Raw genomic sequence first — 24,661 nt, 5'->3', positions numbered from 1 at the left:
AAAGACATGGTTGGATTTTCTGTTGTTTCTGGATTCTATTTTTTAGATTATATTAAATACTGAAATACTGAAAAGGTAGTTCGGATAAACTTCAATGACCGAAATAAAGTATACCTCAAATATGTTGCCACCTGCTCTCACGTGACCTTCTGCTGACATCATGAAACCTCCATTCTCACACAGCGATGAGACAGCGCGAGCGAAACAGGCGAAACTGTGCGCGCGTCCCCTCCCCCAAAGGAAGTTTGCCACCTTAAAAACGCTCGTGCCGGGGTGGTTCTCATTTTATATTCAAGGCGCGGCTCAAGCGAACAGGTGCCTTCAGTTCAACTCTTCCCAAATTGAAAAGGAGAATTAGTTTATACAAATTGCATTTTATTTCCACAGTGCATACCCAGAGGAGTCAAAGAAATCAATAGACCTAAAGGACTTTTTAACCTCAAGAACTAATTTGCTAGTGGGAACAAAAGCAATATTTTGGACTGTTTTTGTATCTTTCCGACCATTTATTTTCAGATTTGTTTTTATCTGAAGTAACTTAACAAACATGGCAAATAAAGGACTTCAGCTGTTGGGATTTGCCCTGTCGCTAATCGGACTCATAGGCTTAATTATTGGTACTATTTTGCCACAATGGAAGATGTCTGCCTACGTTGGAGATAATATCATCACAGCCATCGCCATGTATGAGGGTCTCTGGATGTCTTGTGCGTTTCAAAGCACGGGTCAGATACAATGCAAAGTCTACGACTCCATCCTGCAACTCAACAGTAAGTGCCTTGTGTAACAATGAATTTAGATTGGCAATGTCAAGCGCAGCCTTAATTCTTTTGAAATCGTTGTGCTGAGCCTGTGGTGGGTAACAATAATGTCTTTAAAACATGATTAGTCATCACCGCAATACTTTAAAATGTCCGCAACTTGTTTCTTCCTGGCCTTGTTTGAAACCTGTTTGAAACGCCGTTGAGCGCGTCCCCGATGGGGATGACGCAGGTGTTGTCAGTTGCTGAGGAAATCGGTTAATTGTATGTCACACCCTTATATTAATCATATATATTTTCCTATGTTGGTTTACAGCCATTCCGATAAGGTTAATCCAAAAATGTTGCAATGTATCCGCATAATGGATTCACACCAACACGACCTTTCTGTAAAGGGTGACTAGTCTTAACGTGGACCTCTAGGTTAATGCAGGCACAGAGGGAAGTAACACTGTAGCCACAGATTCGAGCACATTTAATGAAGGAAAATTACAAAAGCTTACATTTATTCGAAGTTGTACCTGCATTCTGTCTGGTAGAGTTAGTTGTAAGTTGTTGTGTCAACATTCATTCAAGGGTTATCCAATGAAATACTGGGTGTGTCACCTGCTTTTGTGCAAATGCGTATTATTGGACAATAGAAATGTCTTATAAACACAGGATCCTACGGCTCTTGGGCCCTCCTCAACTTCAGGCCTTCACATATAGGCAGCTGCCCTTTTACCATGATAAATTATATTTCTCTTTCCGGTGCCACCTGTGGTTCGATTGAGAACAGTATTGTATTCTTTTGCTGTATACATCTGCAATCTAATTACAGTACTAAGCTGGCCTCGCGCCAGTTATTAACTCTCGAGTCTCAACGATCAAATTGTTTTTTTTGTCATTAACAGTCGCGCTTTTGTGCGATGGTAGTAAGATTGTGGCCGTAGTAGCACAGATGTGTTAATGGATTAGACCAAGCCCAATCGTCTTGGTCTTTGTGACAGTCACGTACCAAAGCAGTTCTCAGTGCACAGAGGTGTTGACACGCCTGGGTTACGCTGTTACTAAGGATAATGATTAGCCGGATACCCTTGTCCCAAGCCCAGCCCCTACCTCCTCTCTCCATAGCCTGCGGAAAAACCCATCCACCGTTCCAGTATCGAGGGGGTGCTAGATGCTGGCTGGGGGTGAAGATGCACTTTGTCTCCCGCTTGTTTTGCCAACAAGCTTGCGACTTGGAGTCCGTTTGCAGGTGTTGCCTGCGTGTTATTTTGCACACAGTCTGCAATTAGCGTGAGGTTTTAAATATTAATTTTATTGCCAGAGTTGCTATTGGCAGAGACAGTGAACAAAGAATCGGTATCGTCACATGGCAGTTACATACCTTTGCGGTTGATTGTTTCAAGCTGATATTAATTTCTTCATTTGGCTTACCATCTCATCATCTTCTAATGAAAGAACATATTTAAATTGAATTGGTGTATGACTTCACTTTCTTGTCTGGGAACTTTGGATTTAGATTCTTAAACTGGTCAAACATCTGAAGGTATTTGCATATATCATTAGTGAGTGTCTGAGAGCAGCACATACACAAACATGTGTACACACACACACACACACAACACCCACATACACGTACACAAACATGTGTGTATACACACACACACACACACACACACACACCTCCTTCTGGTGTATAACCTCAGGGCCATTGCTTATCTGAAGAATGTCCCCTGTGCCTTGTCCTTTTGTCTCTTGTCCCTGCACTCCTTTAACGCTGAGTAACTCAAACTCATTCCTCTCATTCTCGGGTAAGTATGAGTGCAGATTTTACACCTGTGCCAGTCGTCTGCTATTGCAGTGGCTTGCTGACAGAACTTTTTTTTTTTTTTTTTGGATCACCTCCAAGTGGTTGTATAGTGGCCATAAAGCAGTGTGAGGTGTTTGATTTGTTTATCAAAGCATTAGATAAGGACATAATAAAAACAATGAAACACTATCAGACACACAGTTTTATCGCATGTGTAAACAGGTACACACAAGCCAATGCTGATAAAGGTGTCTTAATATTAAGCACTGCATCCGAGTAAACCATTGTAAGTTTATTGAGGGGATAGATGTCATCCTTCTGTTGTAACTGTCTCCGATGCTTGAAGCAGCGTACAACACAAACTGATAACAGGAAATGTGTGGATTTTCTAACGGCATTGTCTTCCAGCAGCAGAGGTTTTTGTCATGGTCGGACATACTATCGACACAGTGTTGTGTTCTAGTGCATTGGCAGTAGAAAACGGAACGTTTATTTGTAGTGATCGAAAGTTGTGTCCATTTCCCATTTCTTCATCCTCTTTCTTTAAAGAGGTGTACTGCTGATTATGGCTGGTTCAGTACATCCTGGAAATGTGTATGTGAAGGATCATTTTAAACTTGGAGTGAAGTGAGTGGTTCAAATGAGTGAAATTTGAGCTGCTCTTTTTGTAGTCTCCCGTCACAACTGGTCAGACCAGTTCTTAGTGCTGTTTGGAAAAAGGCAAACAGTCACACACAAATACAGAGCCCCCTCCCTCTCTCTCCCTCACCCTCCCTCTCCCTCACCCTCCCCCTCCCTCTCTCTCCCTCCTCCTCCCTCTCCCAAGGGAAGCTTCCGGTTGAAACTGGTTTCAGGTGAACCTCACTACAGGTGATAGGGGCGGAGACAAGAGCTGAAAGGGGAGGAGTGGGAGGGGAAGAAAAGCCGAGTGTGTGATTGTGTGATGTCAGTGGTGTGTATGTGTTTGTGTGATGTCAGTGGTGTGTTTGTGTGAGTTTCTAGGTGTAATTCCTTTCACATGAGTGTTCTTTGGGTCATCATATGGACCCGAGATCGAGTTTGCCTCATCAAAGATCTTCGGTACAACAACCACACATATGTACTTGCTACATCTCTTACAATGTGGTCACCTAAACATATATGGCACTTAGGGTCGGTGTGTCGCATATCCCTTGAAAGTGAAAAGTGTTATTTTCATTCTAGGGATATTGTGAAAATGAAAACTAAAGGCAATTCAAACTCACCCTGGTTTCTCCTCTTCTGTCTTGTTTCTTCAGGTGCTCTCCAGGCCACTCGAGCCCTGATGATTGTGGGCATCCTCGTCACAGTAGCCGGGCTTGGTGTGGCCACCATGGGCATGAAGTGCACAAACTGTGGCGGTGAGGACAAGACCAAGAAGTCTCGCATCGCCATGACGGGCGGAATCATCCTGTTGATTGGAGGTGAGCCTGCTTCCATTGTGGTTCTTTTCAGGAATAGTTTGAAACCGAAACACTGGTATTTGAAGTGGCGTTTTGTTGTTTGAAGGTTTTTCTGTATTGTTTTAGTAGGACTTTAATTGTATGAATTCACAGAGGATACTCACATATCTGGTCTTATGTTTCCCTCAGCTCTCTGCGCCATCGTTGCTTGCTCCTGGTTTGCACACAGAATCATCCAGGACTTCTACAACCCATTCACTCCTGTCAACACCAAGTATGTACCATCTTCCCCTCCCCTTGAGTTAATGTCTTTGCTCTCTTTACTTGCAATGCTCGGTTCTTGATGTGCCCTTTGTGATTATTACGTGCTGAGTCAATTTAAACTTTCAGTCTGCTAACGGGAACATGGTGCTAGTGTTTGTCCAAATCGAGATATTAGTAGGCCTCTGGTGTCTTGGAAAAGTTTTGTTTTATATGCTGTTGATTTGAGGGGGGGGGGGGGGGCAGAGAATATCATTGTTGCCCAACTGATTCCTCAAAAGATCTATTCGAGGTGTTGGTTTGTGTTTGAGAGAGAGCGCCGCGGATGAACTTCTGCTTTTTTTTTTTTTTTTTTTTTTTTTTTTTTAAACCAAGCCTGCCACAGCCAGTTCTAACCCCATCTAATCTCTTGCTGTCCACAGGTACGAGTTTGGCTCTGCCATCTTCATCGCCTGGGCCGGTGCCTTTCTTGACGTCCTGGGAGGAGCCATGCTGGCCGCTTCCTGCCCCCGGGGCAAGCCCTCACCCAAGTACCCCATCTCCAGACCGCCCAGCAGCACCAAGGAATACGTGTAAATGAACATGTACGTGTAAACACTTAAATGTTTAGTATTTTTCAGTTGGTCCATGGGTGGCGATGACTTCAAACGCAGTACAATCTCTCCCCAGTTACTTTTTATTCAAGTTGCATGCTAGAAGAAGCCCAACTGAAACCTGATCCAGCATTTAGGTTCAGGTCACTTTACTGTCCCTTACCAACAGGAGACAATGTTCATGTAGATAAGCTCAGGGAAGGTTCCTGTGTTTTGTCCTAGAAGTTCTTGCATTACCCTGTTCTATGTCTTGTAAGTCTGTGTAAATAGTAGTGACATGTCTTTCCTTCATTTGTATTGGTATGTTTGTGCCAGATGTGCCAGGTGTTGGCATGCAGCTAAACAGGGGCAGATCAGGTTTTATCAACAGAGGAAATTGGGGGGAAAAAGCACATTCCATTGGTTTTCTTTTTTAGAATCTGAAATGGCAAACTTAAAATGTACAGCGCCCTCTCTACATGTCCCAGTTTTGTCAGGCATTGTTTTTTTTTTTTTTTTAAACAGTCTCTCAATGAATAGTTCACTGTTAATTATCACACATGAAGTGCCTTCTTTTAACTAGTCATAGGTGGCAATTTCTTTTTTTTAAATTTGTTTTATTTTTTAACTCGTTCATACACTTCTGTAATTGCATAACGTTTTCATAGACTTAGATTATGCTAGGTCTGAAGGGATTTTTAAAAACTGTTTTTACTGTTCAAAGCATATTTAGTCTCGTCTTGGTTGGAAAGAGTTTGGCTTTTAAAAACTGTTTTTACTGTTCAAAGCATATTTAGTCTCGTCTTGGTTGGAAAGAGTTTGGCTCTTGTTTGTATGCAGGCCCAACTTTGTAAGGTGGCTGATAAACTAACTGGCATATTGCATTTTCACACATTCAATTGCACTGCGGTCACTACTTTTGATAGAAACTGCAATGAACAGAATGTGTATGATGTCCACTTTTTAAAAATGTCTCCTTGTCCAAGTGGTGGTGCTCACTGAAGCTTTACCTTTCTAATTACTTTTCAAGTTTAACCTCTGCTTGAATAACCCATACGGGTTAGTTCTTCTACCATGTAAAATGGCCTAATACTATGATTTGTTGCGACTGTTTAATATTTAACTTAAATGTTTTTATGACTGTCATAACATTTTCTGTAAATAATACAAAATTAATAAAATAAATCTGCTGTTGATGTACTTTTCTTTCCTTCATGAAATTCTTTGCATGGCCAGTTTCACCGAAATGTTGAATTCTCCTCTAAAGTTTACTGAGCCAAGACAGAGTTCAAAATGAGATTAGATTTAATCAGACACAGAGGAACTAAATATGAGTACACAAAAGCACAGCGGTTGCAACAGGCATGCGAGGGATTGAAACCTGCATGAAGCACATTCTAGTCATTGCTTTGGCTTTGTTACCCCCTGGTGGAGAAATGGTATAACAGTTCAGTTCCTCAGATACAGCAGCAGCCCTCAAAGGTCATATCATACATAAAACAATTGGAGGAAACGAAACCAACATGCTTTTTAGTTTATCTGTGATAAGAATGCAGTCGATGGGGCGATACGGTGGATGCTTTAATGAGTACTTTCAAAGCTGTAGTGAAAAGCCAGCACCATGCCAAATACTGATATTTTAATCATGTCGTTTGCAGACCCCATAGCCTATCCTTGTCACGGAGTGCATGTCTTCGTAAGTGTGTGTGTGTGTGTGAGAGAGATCTATTCAAACTCACAGTGCTAGTGGTTTCTCTTATCAACATATTGTATACAAATGTTGCACTTGTCCAATGTAAAACGTTTGATGATAGAATATGTATTCTTGCCATACTTAAATTATTATTAATAATAAAAATGCAAACAAACTTTAAGGAAAATGCGTTGAAAATAATCCTTAAAGGAAAGTCTATGGCAGTGACAAATATCCGTTAACATATAAGGCATTATTTTTGCATAAATATGATGTAAACATGATACAAGTCTTTGCATTACCAATGCATTTCCTTGGAGTTATTTTCACTTATATGGACGGACAACTTAAAGGGAAAATGCTGTTTATAACAATGACTATCCCTACAGAGAGTACGCACAACTTGGCTTCGATTTGCGAAACTTTGCTACGATTGCGAAAGCATATAGTCGATTTTTAAAACGTCTATCCATTCACAGTGTTGCTGTGTTGTGTGCGGGCTACCTGGAACATTGTGCAATGGCGTGCTTGGTATGTCAGCGACCCCTGCCGACAACCTCGCGCTAACGCACCTGGACAACTGCAGCAGACTCGCACCCACGTTTAACATTTCATCGGACCGTTCCCGGTGACAACAGAGCCTTGCGACTAAACTACATGTGACGCGCATGCTGCTAAAGTACTACAACGTATTTAAGACTTCAAAAGACAGTGTCCAGGTTTTGCCCGCTGACCAGACAACGGACGTCTTAAATGTTAAGCCAAATGTTGAACTGAATTCCTTGATTAAGGTGTTCAGGCAGGAGAGTGGCTGATTGGCAAGGGTAGTGTTCCATTGTTGTTCATGATGTCGTCCAAGTCCTCATCTTCAATGACCACTGAGGGCAAACATAAAAGTACCATGAGAATAGTCTAACTGCATACACAAACATGCTGTCGAAACCCACTGGCAGCAATTCTTGATTTTAGCCTTGTGAACAGCCATATGGAGAATAGCTCTGCCGCACTCACCTCTCTTTGACCGTCCGATTTGTCCCAGCTTTGGAGCCCTTCGGCCTAACCTCTGCTGGTATGAGTTATGGTCTATAGTGCCCTGGTTTAGCTCACTAGTCAGATGTGGCACCTGACACGGGTCATGGGGACTTGGCTGAAATACCCCACTAGGAGGCAGAAGTTCGGGCATGCCTGCGGTTCCGTACATCTCGGACTCAGAATGAAAGCTGCCTGGATTCTTCACTAAAGGTTCTGCCTCCCTTTTCAGTAAAACATCTTCTTTTTCCGCGCGCTCCCTCTCCTCGTCCTTACTTCCGCAACAGTACAGCATGCAGGATTGTAGAACGGTCTTGAGATGATAGAAAAGTGTCAAGAGATGTCCTGTCGCAGAATAAAACAACGGACGGTTAGCTCAAATACAACATGACATCGTTAACAAGCTTATAACAGACAGCATTTGTAGCATAATTTAGGCTTGTTGCTATATCGCATTTGAATTTCAGTTGCAGTTGGCCAGTGCGACGTTTTCCATGTACATCCATGTTTTGCAAGAGCCTACTCATATTTTAGAAGCTAGAGTTATTCTCTCACACCCTTAACACAAACGTATTTTGCATCAAGATTCTAATCGATGAAACAATGTAGAGGTTCTGACCTTTATTATGATAATTTGAACGCCTTCTCCCCGGGTTTATCAGCAGCACTATGTTGCTGTTTGATGCCAACCGAAGCCCCCTCGGTCTGTATAGGCTACGCATTTTCGTTGTCTTAAAGGAGACGTGTTTTCAGTCGTGACAGCGAGGGGATTTCCCCAACATACCCCCTTCCCCCTCAGACGCCATCACGTTCAGGCATTTGGATGTGTGCAGGAGATTAGCCCAAACGCAAAGATTGAAAATGCAAACAGCTTTTGCTGAAATTTGGAGTAGGTGAATTAATATAAGACTTTACAGTACATAACAACACATACTTAACAATACATCCGTCTTCAGATCAGTTATAAATACTAGTGCAGGTATATACAGTTGCCCATTTTTTAATATTTTCTTTTTAGGCGATTTAGTGCTTAGTGCGACACAGTGGACTCACACACATGTTTCCACCCGAATAGTAGGGGAAAAGGCAACAGGGAATTTTTTGCTTCAGCCAGAACTTGAATGCAACAGTGGCTCATGTGACTTTTATATGACTTCAAGAAAGTAGTGATTTATTTTCCGAGTGAGGCTGTAAAAACACAGCTGAGAAGTTGAGTGATGTCTCAGGGAGGGGACAATATTTTACGTTAATCTACTGTAATGCCTTGTTAATGCTCAAAAGGGATGGGCAAGTTTAGTCAGTAATCACACACCTGATACCTGACGCAGCCATGTCATGGTCATGCAGCAAGAAGTATGGAAAGATGTGCCCTCTCTGTAGCTGTCTAAAATGATGCCCACAAACATGGACTATGAGATACATTATAATTACCTTAATCTAGCTGGCATTCTATGCACAGAGTTATCGCTATCGATACATATTGCGTGTATGGAATAGACATGTATTTCTGGTTACTTAATGCATAAGTATGCATGTATTTATTGTCAATACGGTGCTGATAGGAATAGTGGCTTGATGTAGTTGCTATGGCCTAATTTAAGTTTGTTTCCTTCAATTTCTTCTGACCTATGAAATAAGATGTCTGAGGATGCCATTTAATACGTATTGTGGTATTAGATATTGTAGACCTAATGCAATGCATTTAATCGTTTCCTCCCCTTGAGGCCCACCAGCAGCTGGAGAAAGAGAGTGCGTGTGTGTGTGAGAGACAGAGTGAAAGGTTTGTTCAATATCACTTACCCAAAACTCCTGTTTGTAAAACAATAACAATTGACTATGCTACAGTGCAGTGCTAGTTAGCTTTAAGGTGATGCTAGGTATCATGTCATGTTAGTGAAACAGGTATTTATATTTTCCAGGAGGACAGGTTTCAATGAAACCCTTCCCTGAGGACACTTAGAGATCCTTGTGTCGTCATGGACACTCCACTCCCTGCATTACGAAAACGTGTAATTGCACCGAATTGTCTTAACTTTCAGGTTTAACAAGTCTGTGTGGCTCTCCTTGAAGGAAAGGGAGTGTACTTAGGCATATTTAGTGCGTGTTTCATACCATAACATCTAGCCTTGAATAGAAGCCCTGGATACCTCAGTCTAGGTTTGCGACTTCTGCTGTAAGTTTCACAATCTATCTACGGCAGCCCACTATTACACAGGTAAGACATGACAATGAGGACAGATAAGAATACGCTTGATTTATAGAACAGCTGATAGAATAGGTGATTATGAACTACAGAAAATATGGTGTTATGTGTGGGAACTGGACAGTATGTCATACTATGGCATTTTACAAAAGGCTATACTTTGAAAACTTTACAATTGTATTACCGTGTTTTTTCTTTACTGAAATCTTTGTTTCTTTTTGTTATACCTTCATTTTGTAGACTACAATGACATCATTCGTGATTCAACAGCCTGCTCCGGTTATGGACTCAAGAGTGTCTGATCAGTGGGGTTCAGGAATTTGTGACTGCTGTGAGGATGTGTCCCAATGTAAGTGTGTGTGTGTGTGTGTGTGTGTGCGTGCGTTTGTTTGTGTCTATGTGTGTGTGTGTGTGCGTTTGTGTGTGTGGGCGTGTATGGAAAGTGTGCGGAACATATATGAATAAAGCTATGTAGGCAAGTTTCACTGTGTGCTGACCAGAGTGAAAAAGCTAGTCTAGGTGTAGCCTTACCCTGCTCACAGCTCCACCATAGGGGTTAGTAAGTTAGATAATTTTTCTGTCCAGGTTGCTTTGGATTTTGGTGTTGTCCCTGCTTCGCCTGTATTACCACACGTGACTATGGGCAGGCCCTGTGTCTCCCCTTGTTGGACGCTTTTTGCATCATCCCACCGATCAATCTCGCCATGAGAGTCTCCATGCGTCATCGCTATGGCATCACAGTAAGTAAAATCCTTCCTGTAAAAAGGAATAGATTGGAATTCATCTAGTCATGTAATTAGTTTCTGGTGGCATTATTTGTCTTAATTCTTCTTCCTGTGACTGGTGAATAACTTAATGAAATGTTGTGTTGTGTTTATAGGACACCATCTGTCATGACTGTGTGTACGCATCGTGTTGCACGGGGTGCTCCTGGTGCCAAATGGCTAAAGAAATGAAGAGAAGAGCCATCCCCATCACCCTCATCAGTTCCAAACCTAGACAACCCCTATAGCAACACCTGCACTCTCCTTTTTCGGTCTCACCTCTGCCTGTTCTCACCAGCCGTCTCCATCAACACAGTTGCTGTTGTCACACTGACATATTTTTCATCATGGTCATCGAGCTATGTTTCCTTGTCCTGTCATTTTTTTTCTAAATGGACTCTGCCAGATAAGTCAAAAGCAAACTCTTTTAAAGTGTTAATTTGTTGTCTTCAACAGATATTAATTTAATTGACATTGTCTCTGTGTCACCTATAGGGTTACAGCTCTATGTATGTGTGTTTTTATCTGAAATAAAGTAGAAAGAAAAGAGTATCCAGATACCAGTCTACTTGAGCAGTCAATGTTGGATCCATTAAGTAATTGCATCATTTATTTTTTATGATCTCAACATTGTTTGAATCAATATCAATATACCTTGTGTCTTATGTGTGTTGCTCTGGATGAACAGTCCGGACGGTCACCCCATGTTCTTTTAGGGATGTGGCGACTGGACTTGGTGGTGTAGTGCATCGGTTCCCAAACTGGGGTACGCAAAGTGGTTCAGGGGGTACGCAGGGAGAACATTTTAATTGCGTTTTCAAAGTGAAAAAGCCCATTACATTTTCAAACTGAGCTATAAAATACTCACGTATACCCATATTCAGCGAAATAATTACTCTGCCAATAGCTACAGGTAGGTTAGTGACCGTTAGTGAAAACATAGATACAACTGTTAGCTCCCTCGTCAGAATTTCACTTGCTGATGCCCTGTGTAGGGAAGCGGGAGCTCGTTCCGATTGCTGCACGAACATGGACAAGTGGTTGAAACATTTGCATAATGACGAGTTTCTTACAGGACTAGCTTATCTTGGTGATATTTTTTCTCGTCTGAATTTAATCTCGGATAACAGGGGCTCTCCGCAACCGTATTCAATGTACGAGATCAAATTGAGGCTATGATAAAAAAAAGTCGAAGCTCTGGGTAGACTGCGCATTAACAACAACAAAACAACGAGGTCTTTCCGTCGTTGCATGATTTTTTGTGTGCAAATCACCTCGGTGTGACAGACAGTGTCAAACGCGACATTACAATGCACCTCAGTGAGCTGGCTGCACACCTGCACAGGTACTTCCCCGAAACTGACGAGTTGGACAGTTGGATTTGTTTTCCCCTTATCTGTTGTGCCTGCTTCCTTACCGGCATGCATCTGTACAGGAGAGCCTCATTGAAGTCTCAACAAGTGGATCCATTAAAATAGAATTCAATCAGAAGCCTCTATCAGATTTCTGGATAGGACTGTGCACAGAGTACCCTGCACTGGCCAAACGCGCTGTCAAGACTTTGATGCCCTTTGCCACCACATATTTATGTGAGAGTGGGTTCTCAGCTCTGACGAGCATGAAAACTAAATACTGGTGTGTAGAAGATGATTTAAGATTAAGACTTTCTCCATTTCAGCCAGACATTGCAAAATGATGTGCATCCTCTCAAGCACACCCGTCTCATTAACCTGTGGTGATTATATCTGGCTGAACTCCGCTCCGGCCACGCCCCCTTTTCAAATTCAACGCACACACTACTGCACACTGTTTAGTTTATTTATGTCCTTAGTTAAACATTGTTTGACGCCTTGTTTGAGTTAAATAGTTATTCCTGTTAAACCACTGAGTGAGTTAGTTCGACCTCCTTGTTTGTTTCTCATTTCCCTTCTCGTTTCCCCATTTACGTGGTTGTATTGCTTATAAAACTCAGTTTGATCTAAACTTCCATCCGAGTCCTGAAATCCCTGACAATGTCACAGTTTCAAGTGTTATAGGCTGTATATGTGCGCGGGGGGACTGGGGAGGGGGCGGGGCGGCGGCAGCTACATACATGAAAAAAAAGGGGGGGGGTACGTAGATGGAGATTGACTGTCTGAAGGGGTACGGGACTGTAAAACGTTTGGGGACCACTGGTGTAGTGGAAATACAGTGCAGGACATAGTGGTTTTGATATAAAAATATATTTATTTATTTATTTACAGGGGGACTGTCAACCCCAACACAGTGCACACAACATAAACACATATAAATCAAACAGATCACAGATACAGGCCGTACTCACCGGGACTTAAGTAACCTGGCACCCTAGGCACCTGCTTGGCCGATTAGGCCCAAATATCGGCACCAAATGTGAGGGACCGCTCGGTCACCCCAAATTATTGGGATGTGGCGACTAAAGAAAGTGGTGAAGAGGAACAAACCATGGTGCACAAGATATATATATTTGTATTTATTTGGCTCCAGCACCAAACATATATACAAAAACAAATAAACATAAATCAGTAATTAAACAGTACTCGAAAACTATAACTTACTAGTTTAAACAGCAAAGCAACAGTATTCCAAAAGTATTCCAATTTCCCAGACCCTCCAGGATTTCGCGATGTTGCGATTCCCGCAATTTTGACAAATCATTGTCGTCTCCCACAACTCTTTCCCTTCTGTGCCTACACCAAGGCCGGAAATTCTGCCCTGCGGCCACGGTGCAGACACTAGCAGAGTTCGAATCCGTTGTAAACAATGAGAATGGCTACACTGACCAGACATGGAAACTGAACGCAGCCCATGTCTGCACTGAAAATTCAGAAATAGATCTGGCTTAAATTTTTATAATTTTCCGCAAGGTGTGCGTGGCCCTTTTTACATAGACTGGTAATAGATCTATGAAATGTAATGAACATTATTTATTTTGCTGTGAATAATGAAGGAAGCAATAAATCCGATTATTTCCCACCCCTCAAGAGCTGTTGCCATGGAGATTTAACATTACTTTCTGTTTGAAGACAAGGTAGCAGCTAGTGTTGAAGAATGGATAACTTGAAATTGGACGACTTTAAATTAATATATGAAATTGAACCACATAAACACCTGGGTAAAATAAATCAACAAAGATAGCAAAACAGATTGATAAGCATAGAATGAGAACGGCAGAAAGGCAGGCAGGACGTCAGACGATGAGACAGATCAGTGACACAGGCTGTTTTTTTTTTTCGTTATATGTGAAGACTGAGATGTTCATAACATTTTATTCAGTCTTACTGGTGGTCCTTTTGTAATACCAACAGGTGCACTTTGTTGTTATTTAGATGACCATTTCTCAATGGTTGTGTTCTTTAATGAATGTTTGTTTGTTATTACTTATTTTTCAACAAATAACTCAATTATAATTACAGAGAAGGAAATTCGCAACTTTCACTTGCTCCTGCAATTTCATTGCAACAAACACCTAAAAACCACTTTTGGAAAAGCTCCCACGAAATCAAGTAAGTACTCCTTCTTTACAACCCCTTCCAAAGGAATGAGGCATGCTTAAATAATACTGCCCATTGGGCTAGATTGGACCAATAAGCTCCAATTAGATCTAACCATCTCAGTGGGGTAACCCTCCCTGCATTAGTCCTATAATGCACATAATACATTACATTAACAAATACATCAATCCACCACCAAGTTCCCCAATGTTCCCATAACAATACATTTACCATATGTACACCTTTTACACATACCACCCATGATATTAACAAACATACATAACAAACGTCACATCAAACACCCCTCATGCCAATTCCATCTCCCTCCCCTGTGGGACGTGGAGAAATACCGCCCCCTAGCAGCGCGCGGTTCCGCAAGCAAACAGCAGAATTGGAGTGTTGGGTGAGACTGTGAGTATCTGCATGTATGAGTGAGTTAAACGGGGTTGTATGCTGAAACAGACAGTAAAGGTGATATGTCATGATAATGGATGTAATGATAATAAACAGGTGAACAGTGACAAGGGTGAATTATGCTTTCAGTTCATATATATTGCAAACAAACAATGGCGTTCGCGTCTTAACTCGTGCCAAACTCTCACCGACAACCATGTACACAGCTGCATGGATTGGGTAGCTAGCGACCAGTGGCGGCGCCAGACATTTTTTTCTGCAGATGCTATGGGGGAGCTCGGCGTTTTAGCGAGGGTGCTATGAAATGAGGGTGATGGCCTATGTGTCACATGGTTCTCTACTACAACACCTCCCCACCATATCGTCTATCATCTGTTTACATGTTTGCTCTCTGAAGCGTCTTTGGGGTCCATGAAAAGCGCTAAACAAACCGATTGTATTATTATTTTCATTATCTAGGCTACTTCCGACGGACGCGCACAGTCTACGACGGTCACTGACAAAATGCATACAGCATGTAATCCCAAATACGTAACTTACTTTAAAACACTTGTGGTAGTGAGGGTTAAAGTTGGGCGCCAGGTGACCACTACCATGTCAGGCAGAGTGAAATTAATCTTGGAATAGCAGATAGAATTAACTAAAACAAAGAGTCAGAAATGCGTTAAAAAGGTATATATTATTTCAGTTCACAATCATCCTTAATCACATTGAATCTAATGTAGCACACAGACTGCTTATCCTAGGCTAAAGAGTCTCAGATTTTTTTTTAAGGCGGCTCCAAAAAAATCCGAAAAAGGCAAAAAGTTCCAATCTTCCGCAAAAAAGGGCCTCTTCGTTGCTAATCAACCGAAACGAGTCTTCAGCGACATGGCAATCAATGCATGCAACAAATCAGACCGCATTCATTAATGTTACACAGCTAACTATACCTTAGTTACACTGTACTCCAACCACGCAAACAGTTCCAACCAGCTTTTACAAAAACTCCTTTGTTGGACTCCAAACATGCGAGGTGGATATTTCTAGAGTTTTGGTCTCCTCGGACCATCCTGAGCGTCCATGCTAATGTCACTGATGCTGCTAGCACCATGGTTAGCTCCCTCAGTAGTAGTGGAGGGTTGACCTCCTTGACCACAACGTTCCTCTCCTTAAAAATCCACACCAGATACCCCTGCCTCTTCTTCTTCTACGTCACTCTCGTTTCTTAATCGTTCTTCCAAACGTGGACATTTAGGTAGCAAAAACCGATGCATTGTTGATAACTTGAAACTACCATGCACTAGCTCGTTTTCTCCTTCAACCGTCCGGTAACGTCAACGTTTACGCGTGCGACGTGGAAATTGGGTCATAGGATATGACAGAATGATTGCTCTGTGTCTAAAACAATCTGTTAATTTCAATAATTATAATTTCAATAGTTATAATTTTCTTTTGTGAGTTAAATACTATTATCACACAATAAATAACGCAGAATGAAATTAAATAACAATAATAAATAAACCATTATTTTCTTAGGGGTGCTATGGCTAATCCAGGGGGAGCTAGAGCACCCCCTAGCTCCCCCCTGGCGCCGCCCCTGCTAGCGACAGACATGACTAGGTGTGTGTGTGTGCGTGCGTGCGTGCAATGTCTCTCTCCCGCTCCTGCGGGGCAACGAGAGTAACGTCTCTTTCTCCAGCTTTTGCGGGGCAATGTGAGTAAACTAGTCCAGGTTACCGCTCACGGTGGAAAGGGGAATTCACCTTTCCACAAGGCTATACTTTGAAAACATTACAATTGTTTTACCCTGTGCTTTTTCTTTAATGAAATCTTTGTTTCTTTTTGTTATGCCTTCATTTTGTAGACTACAATGACATCAAAACTAGTGATTCAACAGCCTGCTCGGGTTATGGACTCAAGAGTGTCTGATCAGTGGGGTTCAGGAATTTGTGACTGCTGTGAGGATGTGTCCCAATGTAAGTGTGTGTGTGTGTGTGTGTGTGCGTGCGTTTGTGCGATTGTGTGTGCGGGCTTGTATGGAAAGTGTGCGGAACATATATGAATAAAACTATGTAGGCAAGTTTCACTGTGTGCTGACCAGAGTGAAAAAGCTAGTCTAGGTGTAGCCTTACCCTGCTCACAGCTCCACCATAGGGGTTAGTAAGTTAGATAATTTTTCTGTCCAGGTTGCTTTGGATTTTGGTGTTGTCCCTGCTTCGCCTGTATTATCACACGTGACTATGGGCAGGGCCTGTGTCTCCCCTTGTTGGACGCTTTTTGCATCATCCCACCGATCAATCTCGCCATGAGAGTCTCAATGCGTCATCGCTATGGCATCACAGTAAGTAAAATCCCTCCTGTAAAAGGGAATAGATTGGAATTCATCTAGTCATGTAATTCGTTTCTGGTGGCATTATTTGTTTTCTCCTGTGTATCAGTTGTCTTCATTCTTCTTCCTGTGACTGGTGAATAACCCAATGAAATGTTGTGTTGTGTTTATAGGACACCATCTGTCATGACTGTTTGTACGCATCGTGTTGCACGGGGTGCTCCTGGTGCCAAATGGCTAAAGAAATGAAGAGAAGAGCCATCCCCATCACCCTTATCAGTTCCACACCTAGACACCTAGACACACACCTATAGCAACACCTGCGATCTCCTTTTTCGGTCTCACCTCTGCGAGTTCCCACCAGCCATCACCATCAACACAGTTGCTGTTGTCACACTGACATAATTTTCATCATGGTCATTGAGCTATGTTTCCTGATATTTCCTTGACATTGTTTCTGTGTCACTTATAGGCTTACAGCTCTATGTATGTGTGTGTTTTTATCTGAAATAAAGTAAAAAGAAAATAGAGTATCCAGATACCAGTCTACTTGAGCAGTCAATGTTGGATCCATTAAGTAATTGCATAATTTATTTTTTATGATCTCAACATTGTTTAAATCAATATCAATATATATTTCTTATGTGTCTTATGTGTGTTGCTCTGGATGAACAGTTCTTAATTTATTATTTTCCCCCGTGTAGCCCAAATTACTACACCCATTTGCTGACATTTGAAGGTTGTAAGATGCAAGTTGACTTATTGGTGTAGTCTATAACTATCTCTTTTCTATATTATAGAGAAATGGGGACATTGATTGATTTTGCATGAATAATTAAAATGCTGAAAAGCTCTTTAGAAACATGATGATATCCTCTACAGATGTCTTCTTGTTCTTGTTCTTATCTTGTATAACAAAATATAGTGATCTAGTGCTAAATATTACATACAATATATGTAAGAAATAGGCAACTGATAGACTTAGTATTTAGTAGCTGACAATACCCAGTGTTTGGTAATAACATGCATGCACTATACTGAAACTCCACTAGAGTATGCTGTAACGCTCCAGGTCATATAGAGGTCCAGCATACGGACGAGTGAAATAGTTTTTCTCAGTGGCTTCAGTTCATTTCTCAGATCAGACATACAATTCTTAAAACTGCATTTTGGTGGCACTGACATATTCATTGACATAATTATTCACTTTTGACACATAAGCATTTTGCAAGGCATTTTGCAGGCTTTTGCATGTAATCCATTGTGTGATGCTGTTCTTATGAATTGTTTCAATAAATGCACCTAATGCACCTACTGTTCCAAAGCCAACTGTAATTATTCTTCAGTTAATGCAACATTTCTGACCAGAAGTGGTGAGAAATAAAGCTTTATTTTTTGTGCCCAGCAGCTGGTTCATATCAGTGAGATATACTGATGGAGTTATATATATTCAGTGTCCCTTTTGTACCCTGTCATGTTTGGGCAAATGCTGCCTTGTGTCTTGGTGTTTACCGGTTGTGCAGCATTACCACCATTAAGTATGGACAGAGCTTAGGTAACCCACATCTGAATAAATCACACCAACTGTCCATAGCTCAGACCTGCCGACCTTGAAGAACGTTTTTGAGTACCAGGTGAATTTCAGTTTGGCAGGGGCTTTGCACACGGTCAATTCCCCACTCACCACCATATCAACCAGTTATTCAACATAATAAATCAGCTATGAAAACAATACAATCATATATTCTTGACAAGGACTGATGAGTTTAACTACAGTGATGAGTGATGAGTTTAACTACAGTGATGAGTTTAACTACAGTGATTAGTTTAACTACAGTGATGAGTTTACATGAGTATTGTCTATATTTCTACAGAAGATGTTAGAGAAGGAAGACTGCCTAGCTTTGCATGTTTCAGCATTACATGAGAATAGCATATGGATTTGATGGTGGATTTTTGAAGTTTGTATTTGCGTCATTTAAGTCTTTCTACACTCCTAAAAGTTTAACAGCTGGTTTCCATGGTGCTTTCTGTTTGTCAGTGACTGTCTTAACTTTTACTGGAGCAACGTTCATAATATTTACCATTTTTGAATGAAAATTATTCAGCAAGTCATCTACAGAGTCTGCCAGTTGACTCGAGGTCAGGAACATGCATGGTCTGATGCCTTAAAGTAAGATATTACATAAAAACTAAAGCGCCTTGGCTCATGTTGTATTTGAGCAATGGAATACTTCAGAATCAGGCGCACACATGTGTGTGTGCTTGTGCCACACTCTGGAGAGAGTGAAAAAGTGTATCATGTCTGATTTTCAAGCAATGACCTCATCCAGTCTAAAAACTAAAAACTACATATGACACACACAGTACGTCACTCCTCAAACTAGAACTGTGGTAAATTCTCTGGATTATGACACTGGTTAATCAAGCCCATTCATTGAAAAAAGGAAATTAAGTCTTTCACAACAAAACAGCAGAGCAAGAGGTATTAGCAAATGTAGGGATTATTCAAGGAACAAGGAAGGCTAACCTTGACATTCCTGACCTCTCCACTGGCTGTCTAATTTAATAAGTAGATTTTCTACTTAGTTTTTTTTCTCTCCTCTACTTGAGAACATGTTTTATGTTTTAGACACAAGCGCTTTTGTTGGCTGGTGAACAGCAACAACAGGGAAACAAGGCAAAAAAGCAAAGAAAAGAGAAGGAAAAAAACAGAGAAAATGTCAAAGCCTCAGATGTTTTCAAACCCACTGTCCAGCCTCTTCTGGATTCTCTTTTTTGCGGTCCTCCCTGGCCACGGCAGCAAGATCCTGGTGTTCCCCGTGGATGGCAGCCACTGGGTGAACATGGAGGTGCTCGTCAAGCAACTGCACGCGCGCGGCCACCAGATGACCGTGTTCCGCTCGCCGGAGAGCTGGTTCATCAAGGAGCACTCGCCCCACTACACCTCCATTACCGTCCGTCTGCCCGAGGACAAGGAGATCGGCATGGACCTGTTTGAGCTGTCCGCTCAGAGGATCCTGGAGGGGAGGCTGCAGGGAACGCTGATGGGCTCCCTGGTGCAGGTGACCGAGCTGATGAGCATCCTGCACGTGGCCCACAAGGCCACCTGTGCCACTGTGTCCATCATCCTGGAGGACCGGCGGCTCTTGCAGGAGCTGAAGGCGGCAAAGTTTGACCTGATGCTGACGGACCCTGCCATGCCCGCAGGGGTCATCCTCGGACACTACCTCCGCCTGCCCATGGTGTACAACATGCGCTGGATGAGCTTCGGGGAAGGGCACTTCTCCATCGCCCCGTCGCCGGTGTCTTATGTCCCCGTGCCCGGGTCGGGGCTCAGCGACCACATGGGTTTCGTCCACAGGGCCCTGAACATGTTCCACTACGCCCTGAACCTCATGCAGGAACGCTGGCTTGTCGTGCCCATCTACAGAGAGCTGATTGAGAAGCACTTCCCCCCCGGCAGTGACCTCCTCAGCATGCAGCTCACGGCCGACGTGTGGCTGATGAGGGTAGATTTCGTGTTTGAGTTCCCCCGACCCTCCATGCCTAATCTGGTCTACATCGGAGGCTTCCAGTGCCGTCCTGCCAAGCCGCTACCGGGAGACCTGGAAGCATTTGTTCAGAGCTCGGGGCAGCATGGGGTCATAGTCATGTCCCTCGGCACGCTGATCAGTGCCCTGCCCAGGGAGATCACAGAGGTCATCGCATCTGCCTTCGCCCGTCTGCCGCAGAAGGTGATCTGGAGGTTCGCAGGCGCAAAGCCTCGTTCGCTGGGGAACAACACTCTGCTGCTGAAGTGGCTCCCCCAGAACGATCTGCTGGGTCACCCCAAGACCCGAGCATTCGTCGCTCATGGAGGCACCAACGGCCTTTACGAGGCCCTCTACCACGGCGTCCCCGTGCTCGGTGTGCCGCTCCTCTTCGACCAGACGGACAACCTGGTGCGTCTGCAAGCCCGAGGGGCGGCGCGGATGCTGGACATGGCCACACTCACCACGGAGATGTTCCTGGAGGCTGTGAAGGACGTCCTCGTCAACCCCACTTACCGCATCAACATGCAGAAGCTCTCCAGTCTGCACCGCGATCGGCCCAGCCATCCTTTGGACAGAGCCATCTTCTGGATTGAGTATGTGCTCCGGAACAAAGGAGCCCCACACCTACGCTCGGAGGCCAGCAGCCTGCCTTGGTACTCCTACTACACGTTGGATGTGTTTGCCCTCCTGCTGGGTGTGCCTTTAGGGCTTCTGTGCATCTGTGTCCTTCTGATTCGAGCCGCGGTGCTCCGGAAAGCCAAGGGATCAGCGCAGCCACAACAGTCCAAAGAGGTGTTTCAGGTCAATGCCAAAGTGACATTCAAAGCAAACTCCAAGGAAGTGCTTCAAACTAAATCTAAGAAGTTTCTGCAAACAAATTCTAAAGAGAGCGCAAAATCAAAATCAGCGAGGAAGAAAGTAGAGTGATTGCAGAGTGAAAGAAATTCTTTATGCGTTCATCCTTTTTAAGGTTTAATTTAGTTCAGTGATGCAGGTAAGAACAATCACTATTGCATAAACACCACTAAACATTAAAGAAATTATTGCTGTATACATTTAAAAGCTGTAAAAAATGCTCTAGTCGTACAAAGTACTGTTTTAGGTTTAGCATGGTTTAAGGACTGAGGTAACTGAGCTAAATGACTGAGTATTTTTGTTATGCACGATAAGTCTATTTATTAAAAAACAAGGATGGTCAGTAAACAGTAGGTTTATGCAGACAGTTGTAATGTCTTCTCACCCATGTGTAAAACATGATTGTAACTTTCATCCAGATCCAGTTGGTTATATATGGTCTAAGACAGTTATTGAGATATGTCATTTTCCAGCAAATCAAATATTTTGTACCACATCTGGTGACCTGAAATATTTTATCAAATGCCTGGAATAAAACAACAAGCTAAACAAAGATAACCTTTTCCATAATTTCCCCAATTCTAAACATGTGATGGATTACAGCCGGAAATTTCCAAGAACTCAAATAATCTCTTAAACACCTACTTAACAAAAGGGCTGAGCCATGCAGTGCAGAGCAGTTGACTATAAGAGAACTGGATCAGTATTGCATAACACTGCAATGACACTGAGAAAAAAGACAGGCTCACGTTGTTATTTGACACGGAACATTGGAATTATCTGTCATTCACTTAATGAATAACAATTGCTCAGTGTTTATGCCAATTTATCATAACCCATTACTTTGTCAAAGATTATCATCTAATTTTACGTGAACGATTAGATTACAGTTAGCATAGACTAGCATAAAATTCCTGTATGAATAGTATGAACAAGTAGAAACACCTTTCATTTTATGAACTCAGCTAATCTCTGCCATTCTCTCCATTGTTTTCCGATCCAGCCCTTTCATTTGTTGAACAAAATGTATTGCAAGAATTCAGAGAGTTTAATACGATCAACAAAAACAAGTCACATGTAAAGGTTATGCTGTCCATTGTGACAATTACATTTATTATGCTGATAATGAAGATGAAACACAATTACAGGGAAAGAAACATTCCTTTGAAGCATCTGTAGAAAAGATTTCCCCTGCATCTACAAGAAGAAAAAAACAGAGGTCTGTGTACGTCCCTGAATGCAATGGTGTTCAATTCTTTACAATTTAGTTTGAAGTCAGAGGTGAAATAAATACATTTAATAAACCATTAGATCGAAAGACATTCCAAAAGTTCCGTTTTGTATGCAATATCGATCACACCCTGAGACTAAATGACAGGAATCCCACTTTCACACTTCTGGGAATGCAATGCTGATATTCTACCACTAGAGGGCGAAAGATCCCAGAGAACACACCAGGCCATATCCTCACACAGCTGTTCAAGGAACAGGGAAAGATCTGCTCTGCAGTCAGCGTTTTACTGGGACGTACATTTCTATACCATCCGAAAAAAATAAATGAAACTGGAAGTGAACAAATAAATATAATAACATAATAGACCTCCATTATCAGTATGATGTAGTTAAATTTCAAGACATCTTCATCGGAATATTCCAGCTGCCATGAGAGGCTCATAAGACAGCAATCACTAATATCCCTCAAAGTCCTCTTTTTTTTAAATAAGAAAAAAGTCCCGTTGGCTGACCTCAATGACCAATTCATGAAATAAAACCCGTAGTCTCTCTCTGTGAGTACATGGGAAGGAGAGAGACAGGGGACACATCATCAACATGGAAGCTGTGAGATATGGAGAGAAAGATTAAACTAATTGAAGGGGCATTAAGTAGGATTTGAGTCACTAATGCCTCTTCCTAATGATTCATTATCTCATTATCAATTTTCTCTCACTCACACTCTTTCTACTCCCCTATTCCCTTTCATCTCTCTCTCTCTCTCTCTCTCTCTCCTCCCCACTGGAAAGTGATAATGGGAACAGCAATTACGATGTTAGGATTCCAGATGGCTATTTTAATTTGCTTTTCTTTAGAGATATGTAAAAGACAAGGGGCCAAGAGAAGATATACCAAAAGATAGAGAGGGGCAGAGCGAGCGTATATAGATAGCGAGAGAGAAAAAGAGAAAGGAAGATAGAAAGAGAGTGAGAGAGAGAGAGAGAAAAAGAATGATGTCCTTAATAACTGTTTGAAATAAGGTCATTACCACATGGTTGGACTGATGGTCTGAAATTCCTGCCGGTCAAAGCCTTATTGGCAATGGAGCCCACTTAGACTTAATAGAGCTTTAATAGTTGTGTTAAACACAGACAAAATTAAAATTAAAATCCAATTACACTCTGCCACCCCCTTCCCTCAGCTCTTTCACTACATCTCTTAAATTCATTCAGGGCTCTCTAGTCCATCCTGTCTAGTGGCACTCTGAGATTCTTCTGAATGAAGAGTGTGTTACAAATAAGATGAATTATTATTATTATTATTATTATTATTATTATCCAATGACCAGGCTATACTCATGAAAGGGAAGTCCCCTGTTCTAATATTTACTTTACATGGGCAACAACCTCTCCACCATTTTAGCATTTCCTACTGTTGTCTACAAACATATACAAGTTATATGTTGTCTACAAACATATACAAGTTATATGTTGTTTACAAACATATGCAAGTTATATGTTGTCTACAAACATATACAAATGATATGTTGTCTACAAACATATACAAGTTATATGAAATAACAGTTGAAAGGGTCAGACTCAATTGTAATCTTCTCTATTCTGTACTCAATACTTGTTGTAAATGTTTGTTCATTGAATAATATAATTTCATATCTTAATTTAAAATACAAGCACATGGCTTTGTAAAATGCACTTAGGATGCTGGCATGGGGAAGATTTACAGTGGGGCTTGCTGGGCATACAGCAGCACATTGAATTAAAACTGGTAATTAATTAAGAGTAGGGAATATAAATGTAGACTGGCGTAGGGTATGGTCCAATCTGAACATGACTCCTAAGAATTTAGCACACCAACTCATTCATTTTAAAACCACTACACAAAAACACGTACACAACAGCCTATAAGAGGTTCCAGATGGAAATACAACATACTTGACTGTCACATGTGCAGCACTATCTCAATAGGAACTTTTTCCATGTTTTGGGACTGTTATTATTTTTTATTTTTTTATTTATTAATTTTTAACCCATGTGAACTCTATCTAATTTACAAGAAAAGTTCATTTCATCCAAATTTAGGTCTGTGCTTCCTTAATGATAATTAAAATTTCATTTTAAAGGAAATTCAAAACAAGATGATATTTGCGGATTTTACATCTGCCGGTTTTATCATCATAAAACCTTGATTTACAGCAGATATATGTATGAAATCATTCTGGAACCACAACCTTCTCAACATTGTACACTTTGAAGATACCATAGCACAACTTTAAAATGCTCGACCAGCAAAAGTGGTCGTGGA

The 24,661-nt window shown here is 41.8% G+C and overlaps 4 protein-coding genes across 6 annotated transcripts; 3 read left to right on the top strand and 1 right to left on the bottom strand.

The window, feature by feature from the left end:
* Positions 1-290: 290 nt before the first annotated feature.
* cldn7b (claudin 7b) lies at positions 291-5,964 on the top strand. The gene is made up of 4 exons (XM_012829967.3): positions 291-770; positions 3,834-3,998; positions 4,167-4,251; positions 4,661-5,964. The coding sequence occupies exons 1-4, from the start codon at positions 548-550 to the stop codon at positions 4,812-4,814; spliced, it is 627 nt and encodes a 208-aa protein (XP_012685421.1). The 5' UTR covers positions 291-547; the 3' UTR covers positions 4,815-5,964.
* A 133-nt stretch (positions 5,965-6,097) lies between these two features.
* si:dkey-112a7.4 lies at positions 6,098-8,325 on the bottom strand. The gene is made up of 3 exons (XM_042708471.1): positions 8,152-8,325; positions 7,515-7,877; positions 6,098-7,381 (listed from the first exon to the last, which is right to left on the bottom strand). The coding sequence occupies exons 1-3, from the start codon at positions 8,252-8,254 to the stop codon at positions 7,299-7,301; spliced, it is 549 nt and encodes a 182-aa protein (XP_042564405.1). The 5' UTR covers positions 8,255-8,325; the 3' UTR covers positions 6,098-7,298.
* A 1,155-nt stretch (positions 8,326-9,480) lies between these two features.
* Positions 9,481-17,603, top strand: LOC105902398 (cornifelin homolog B-like). Of its 3 annotated transcripts, XM_012829977.3 has the most exons (5): positions 9,481-9,747; positions 9,976-10,084; positions 10,321-10,475; positions 10,616-10,722; positions 17,017-17,603. In XM_012829977.3, exons 2-5 carry the CDS (start codon positions 9,982-9,984, stop codon positions 17,048-17,050), a joined length of 399 nt encoding a protein of 132 aa, XP_012685431.2. In that variant the 5' UTR covers positions 9,481-9,747; positions 9,976-9,981; the 3' UTR covers positions 17,051-17,603. The 3 variants fall into 3 exon arrangements, with proteins under 3 accessions (XP_012685431.2, XP_031427776.1, XP_031427778.1); XM_031571916.2 differs by lacking the exons at positions 9,481-9,747; positions 9,976-10,084; positions 10,321-10,475; positions 10,616-10,722 and adding exons at positions 14,331-14,422; positions 16,272-16,383; positions 16,594-16,748 and having other exon boundaries at positions 16,910-17,603; XM_031571918.2 differs by lacking the exons at positions 9,481-9,747; positions 9,976-10,084; positions 10,321-10,475; positions 10,616-10,722 and adding exons at positions 16,058-16,121; positions 16,272-16,383; positions 16,594-16,748 and having other exon boundaries at positions 16,910-17,603.
* Positions 17,604-19,115: 1,512 nt separating this feature from the next.
* Positions 19,116-21,680, top strand: ugt5g2 (UDP glucuronosyltransferase 5 family, polypeptide G2). Its single transcript, XM_042708366.1, has one exon. The coding sequence runs from the start codon at positions 19,457-19,459 to the stop codon at positions 21,197-21,199; it is 1,743 nt and encodes a 580-aa protein (XP_042564300.1). The 5' UTR covers positions 19,116-19,456; the 3' UTR covers positions 21,200-21,680.
* Positions 21,681-24,661: the final 2,981 nt, after the last annotated feature.

Source organism: Clupea harengus, chromosome 8, assembly GCF_900700415.2.
Source record: "Clupea harengus chromosome 8, Ch_v2.0.2, whole genome shotgun sequence".
NCBI classification, from domain to species: Eukaryota; Metazoa; Chordata; class Actinopteri; order Clupeiformes; family Clupeidae; genus Clupea; species Clupea harengus.
The sequence above is the reverse complement of the archived record's forward strand: the minus strand, read 5'-3'. Positions and strand labels throughout refer to the sequence as shown.

What these genes read in the sequence shown, in the direction of transcription:
- cldn7b (XM_012829967.3), top strand. Translation starts at nt 548, where the DNA reads ATGGCAAATAAAGGACTTCAGCTGTTGGGATTTGCCCTGTCGCTAATC. An exon ending in CTCCATCCTGCAACTCAACA is followed by an intron (nt 771 to 3,833) that starts GTAAGTGCCTTG and finishes TTGTTTCTTCAG; the next exon opens with GTGCTCTCCAGGCCACTCGA. An exon ending in AATCATCCTGTTGATTGGAG is followed by an intron (nt 3,999 to 4,166) that starts GTGAGCCTGCTT and finishes TGTTTCCCTCAG; the next exon opens with CTCTCTGCGCCATCGTTGCT.
- si:dkey-112a7.4 (XM_042708471.1), bottom strand. Translation starts at nt 8,254, where the DNA reads ATGCGTAGCCTATACAGACCGAGGGGGCTTCGGTTGGCATCAAACAGC. An exon ending in TTCAAATTATCATAATAAAG is followed by an intron (nt 7,878 to 8,151) that starts GTCAGAACCTCT and finishes ATTCTGCGACAG; the next exon opens with GACATCTCTTGACACTTTTC. An exon ending in AATCGGACGGTCAAAGAGAG is followed by an intron (nt 7,382 to 7,514) that starts GTGAGTGCGGCA and finishes GTTTGCCCTCAG; the next exon opens with TGGTCATTGAAGATGAGGAC.
- LOC105902398 (XM_031571916.2), top strand. Translation starts at nt 16,278, where the DNA reads ATGACATCAAAACTAGTGATTCAACAGCCTGCTCGGGTTATGGACTCA. An exon ending in CTGTGAGGATGTGTCCCAAT is followed by an intron (nt 16,384 to 16,593) that starts GTAAGTGTGTGT and finishes TTTTCTGTCCAG; the next exon opens with GTTGCTTTGGATTTTGGTGT. An exon ending in GTCATCGCTATGGCATCACA is followed by an intron (nt 16,749 to 16,909) that starts GTAAGTAAAATC and finishes TTGTGTTTATAG; the next exon opens with GACACCATCTGTCATGACTG.
- ugt5g2 (XM_042708366.1), top strand. Translation starts at nt 19,457, where the DNA reads ATGTCAAAGCCTCAGATGTTTTCAAACCCACTGTCCAGCCTCTTCTGG.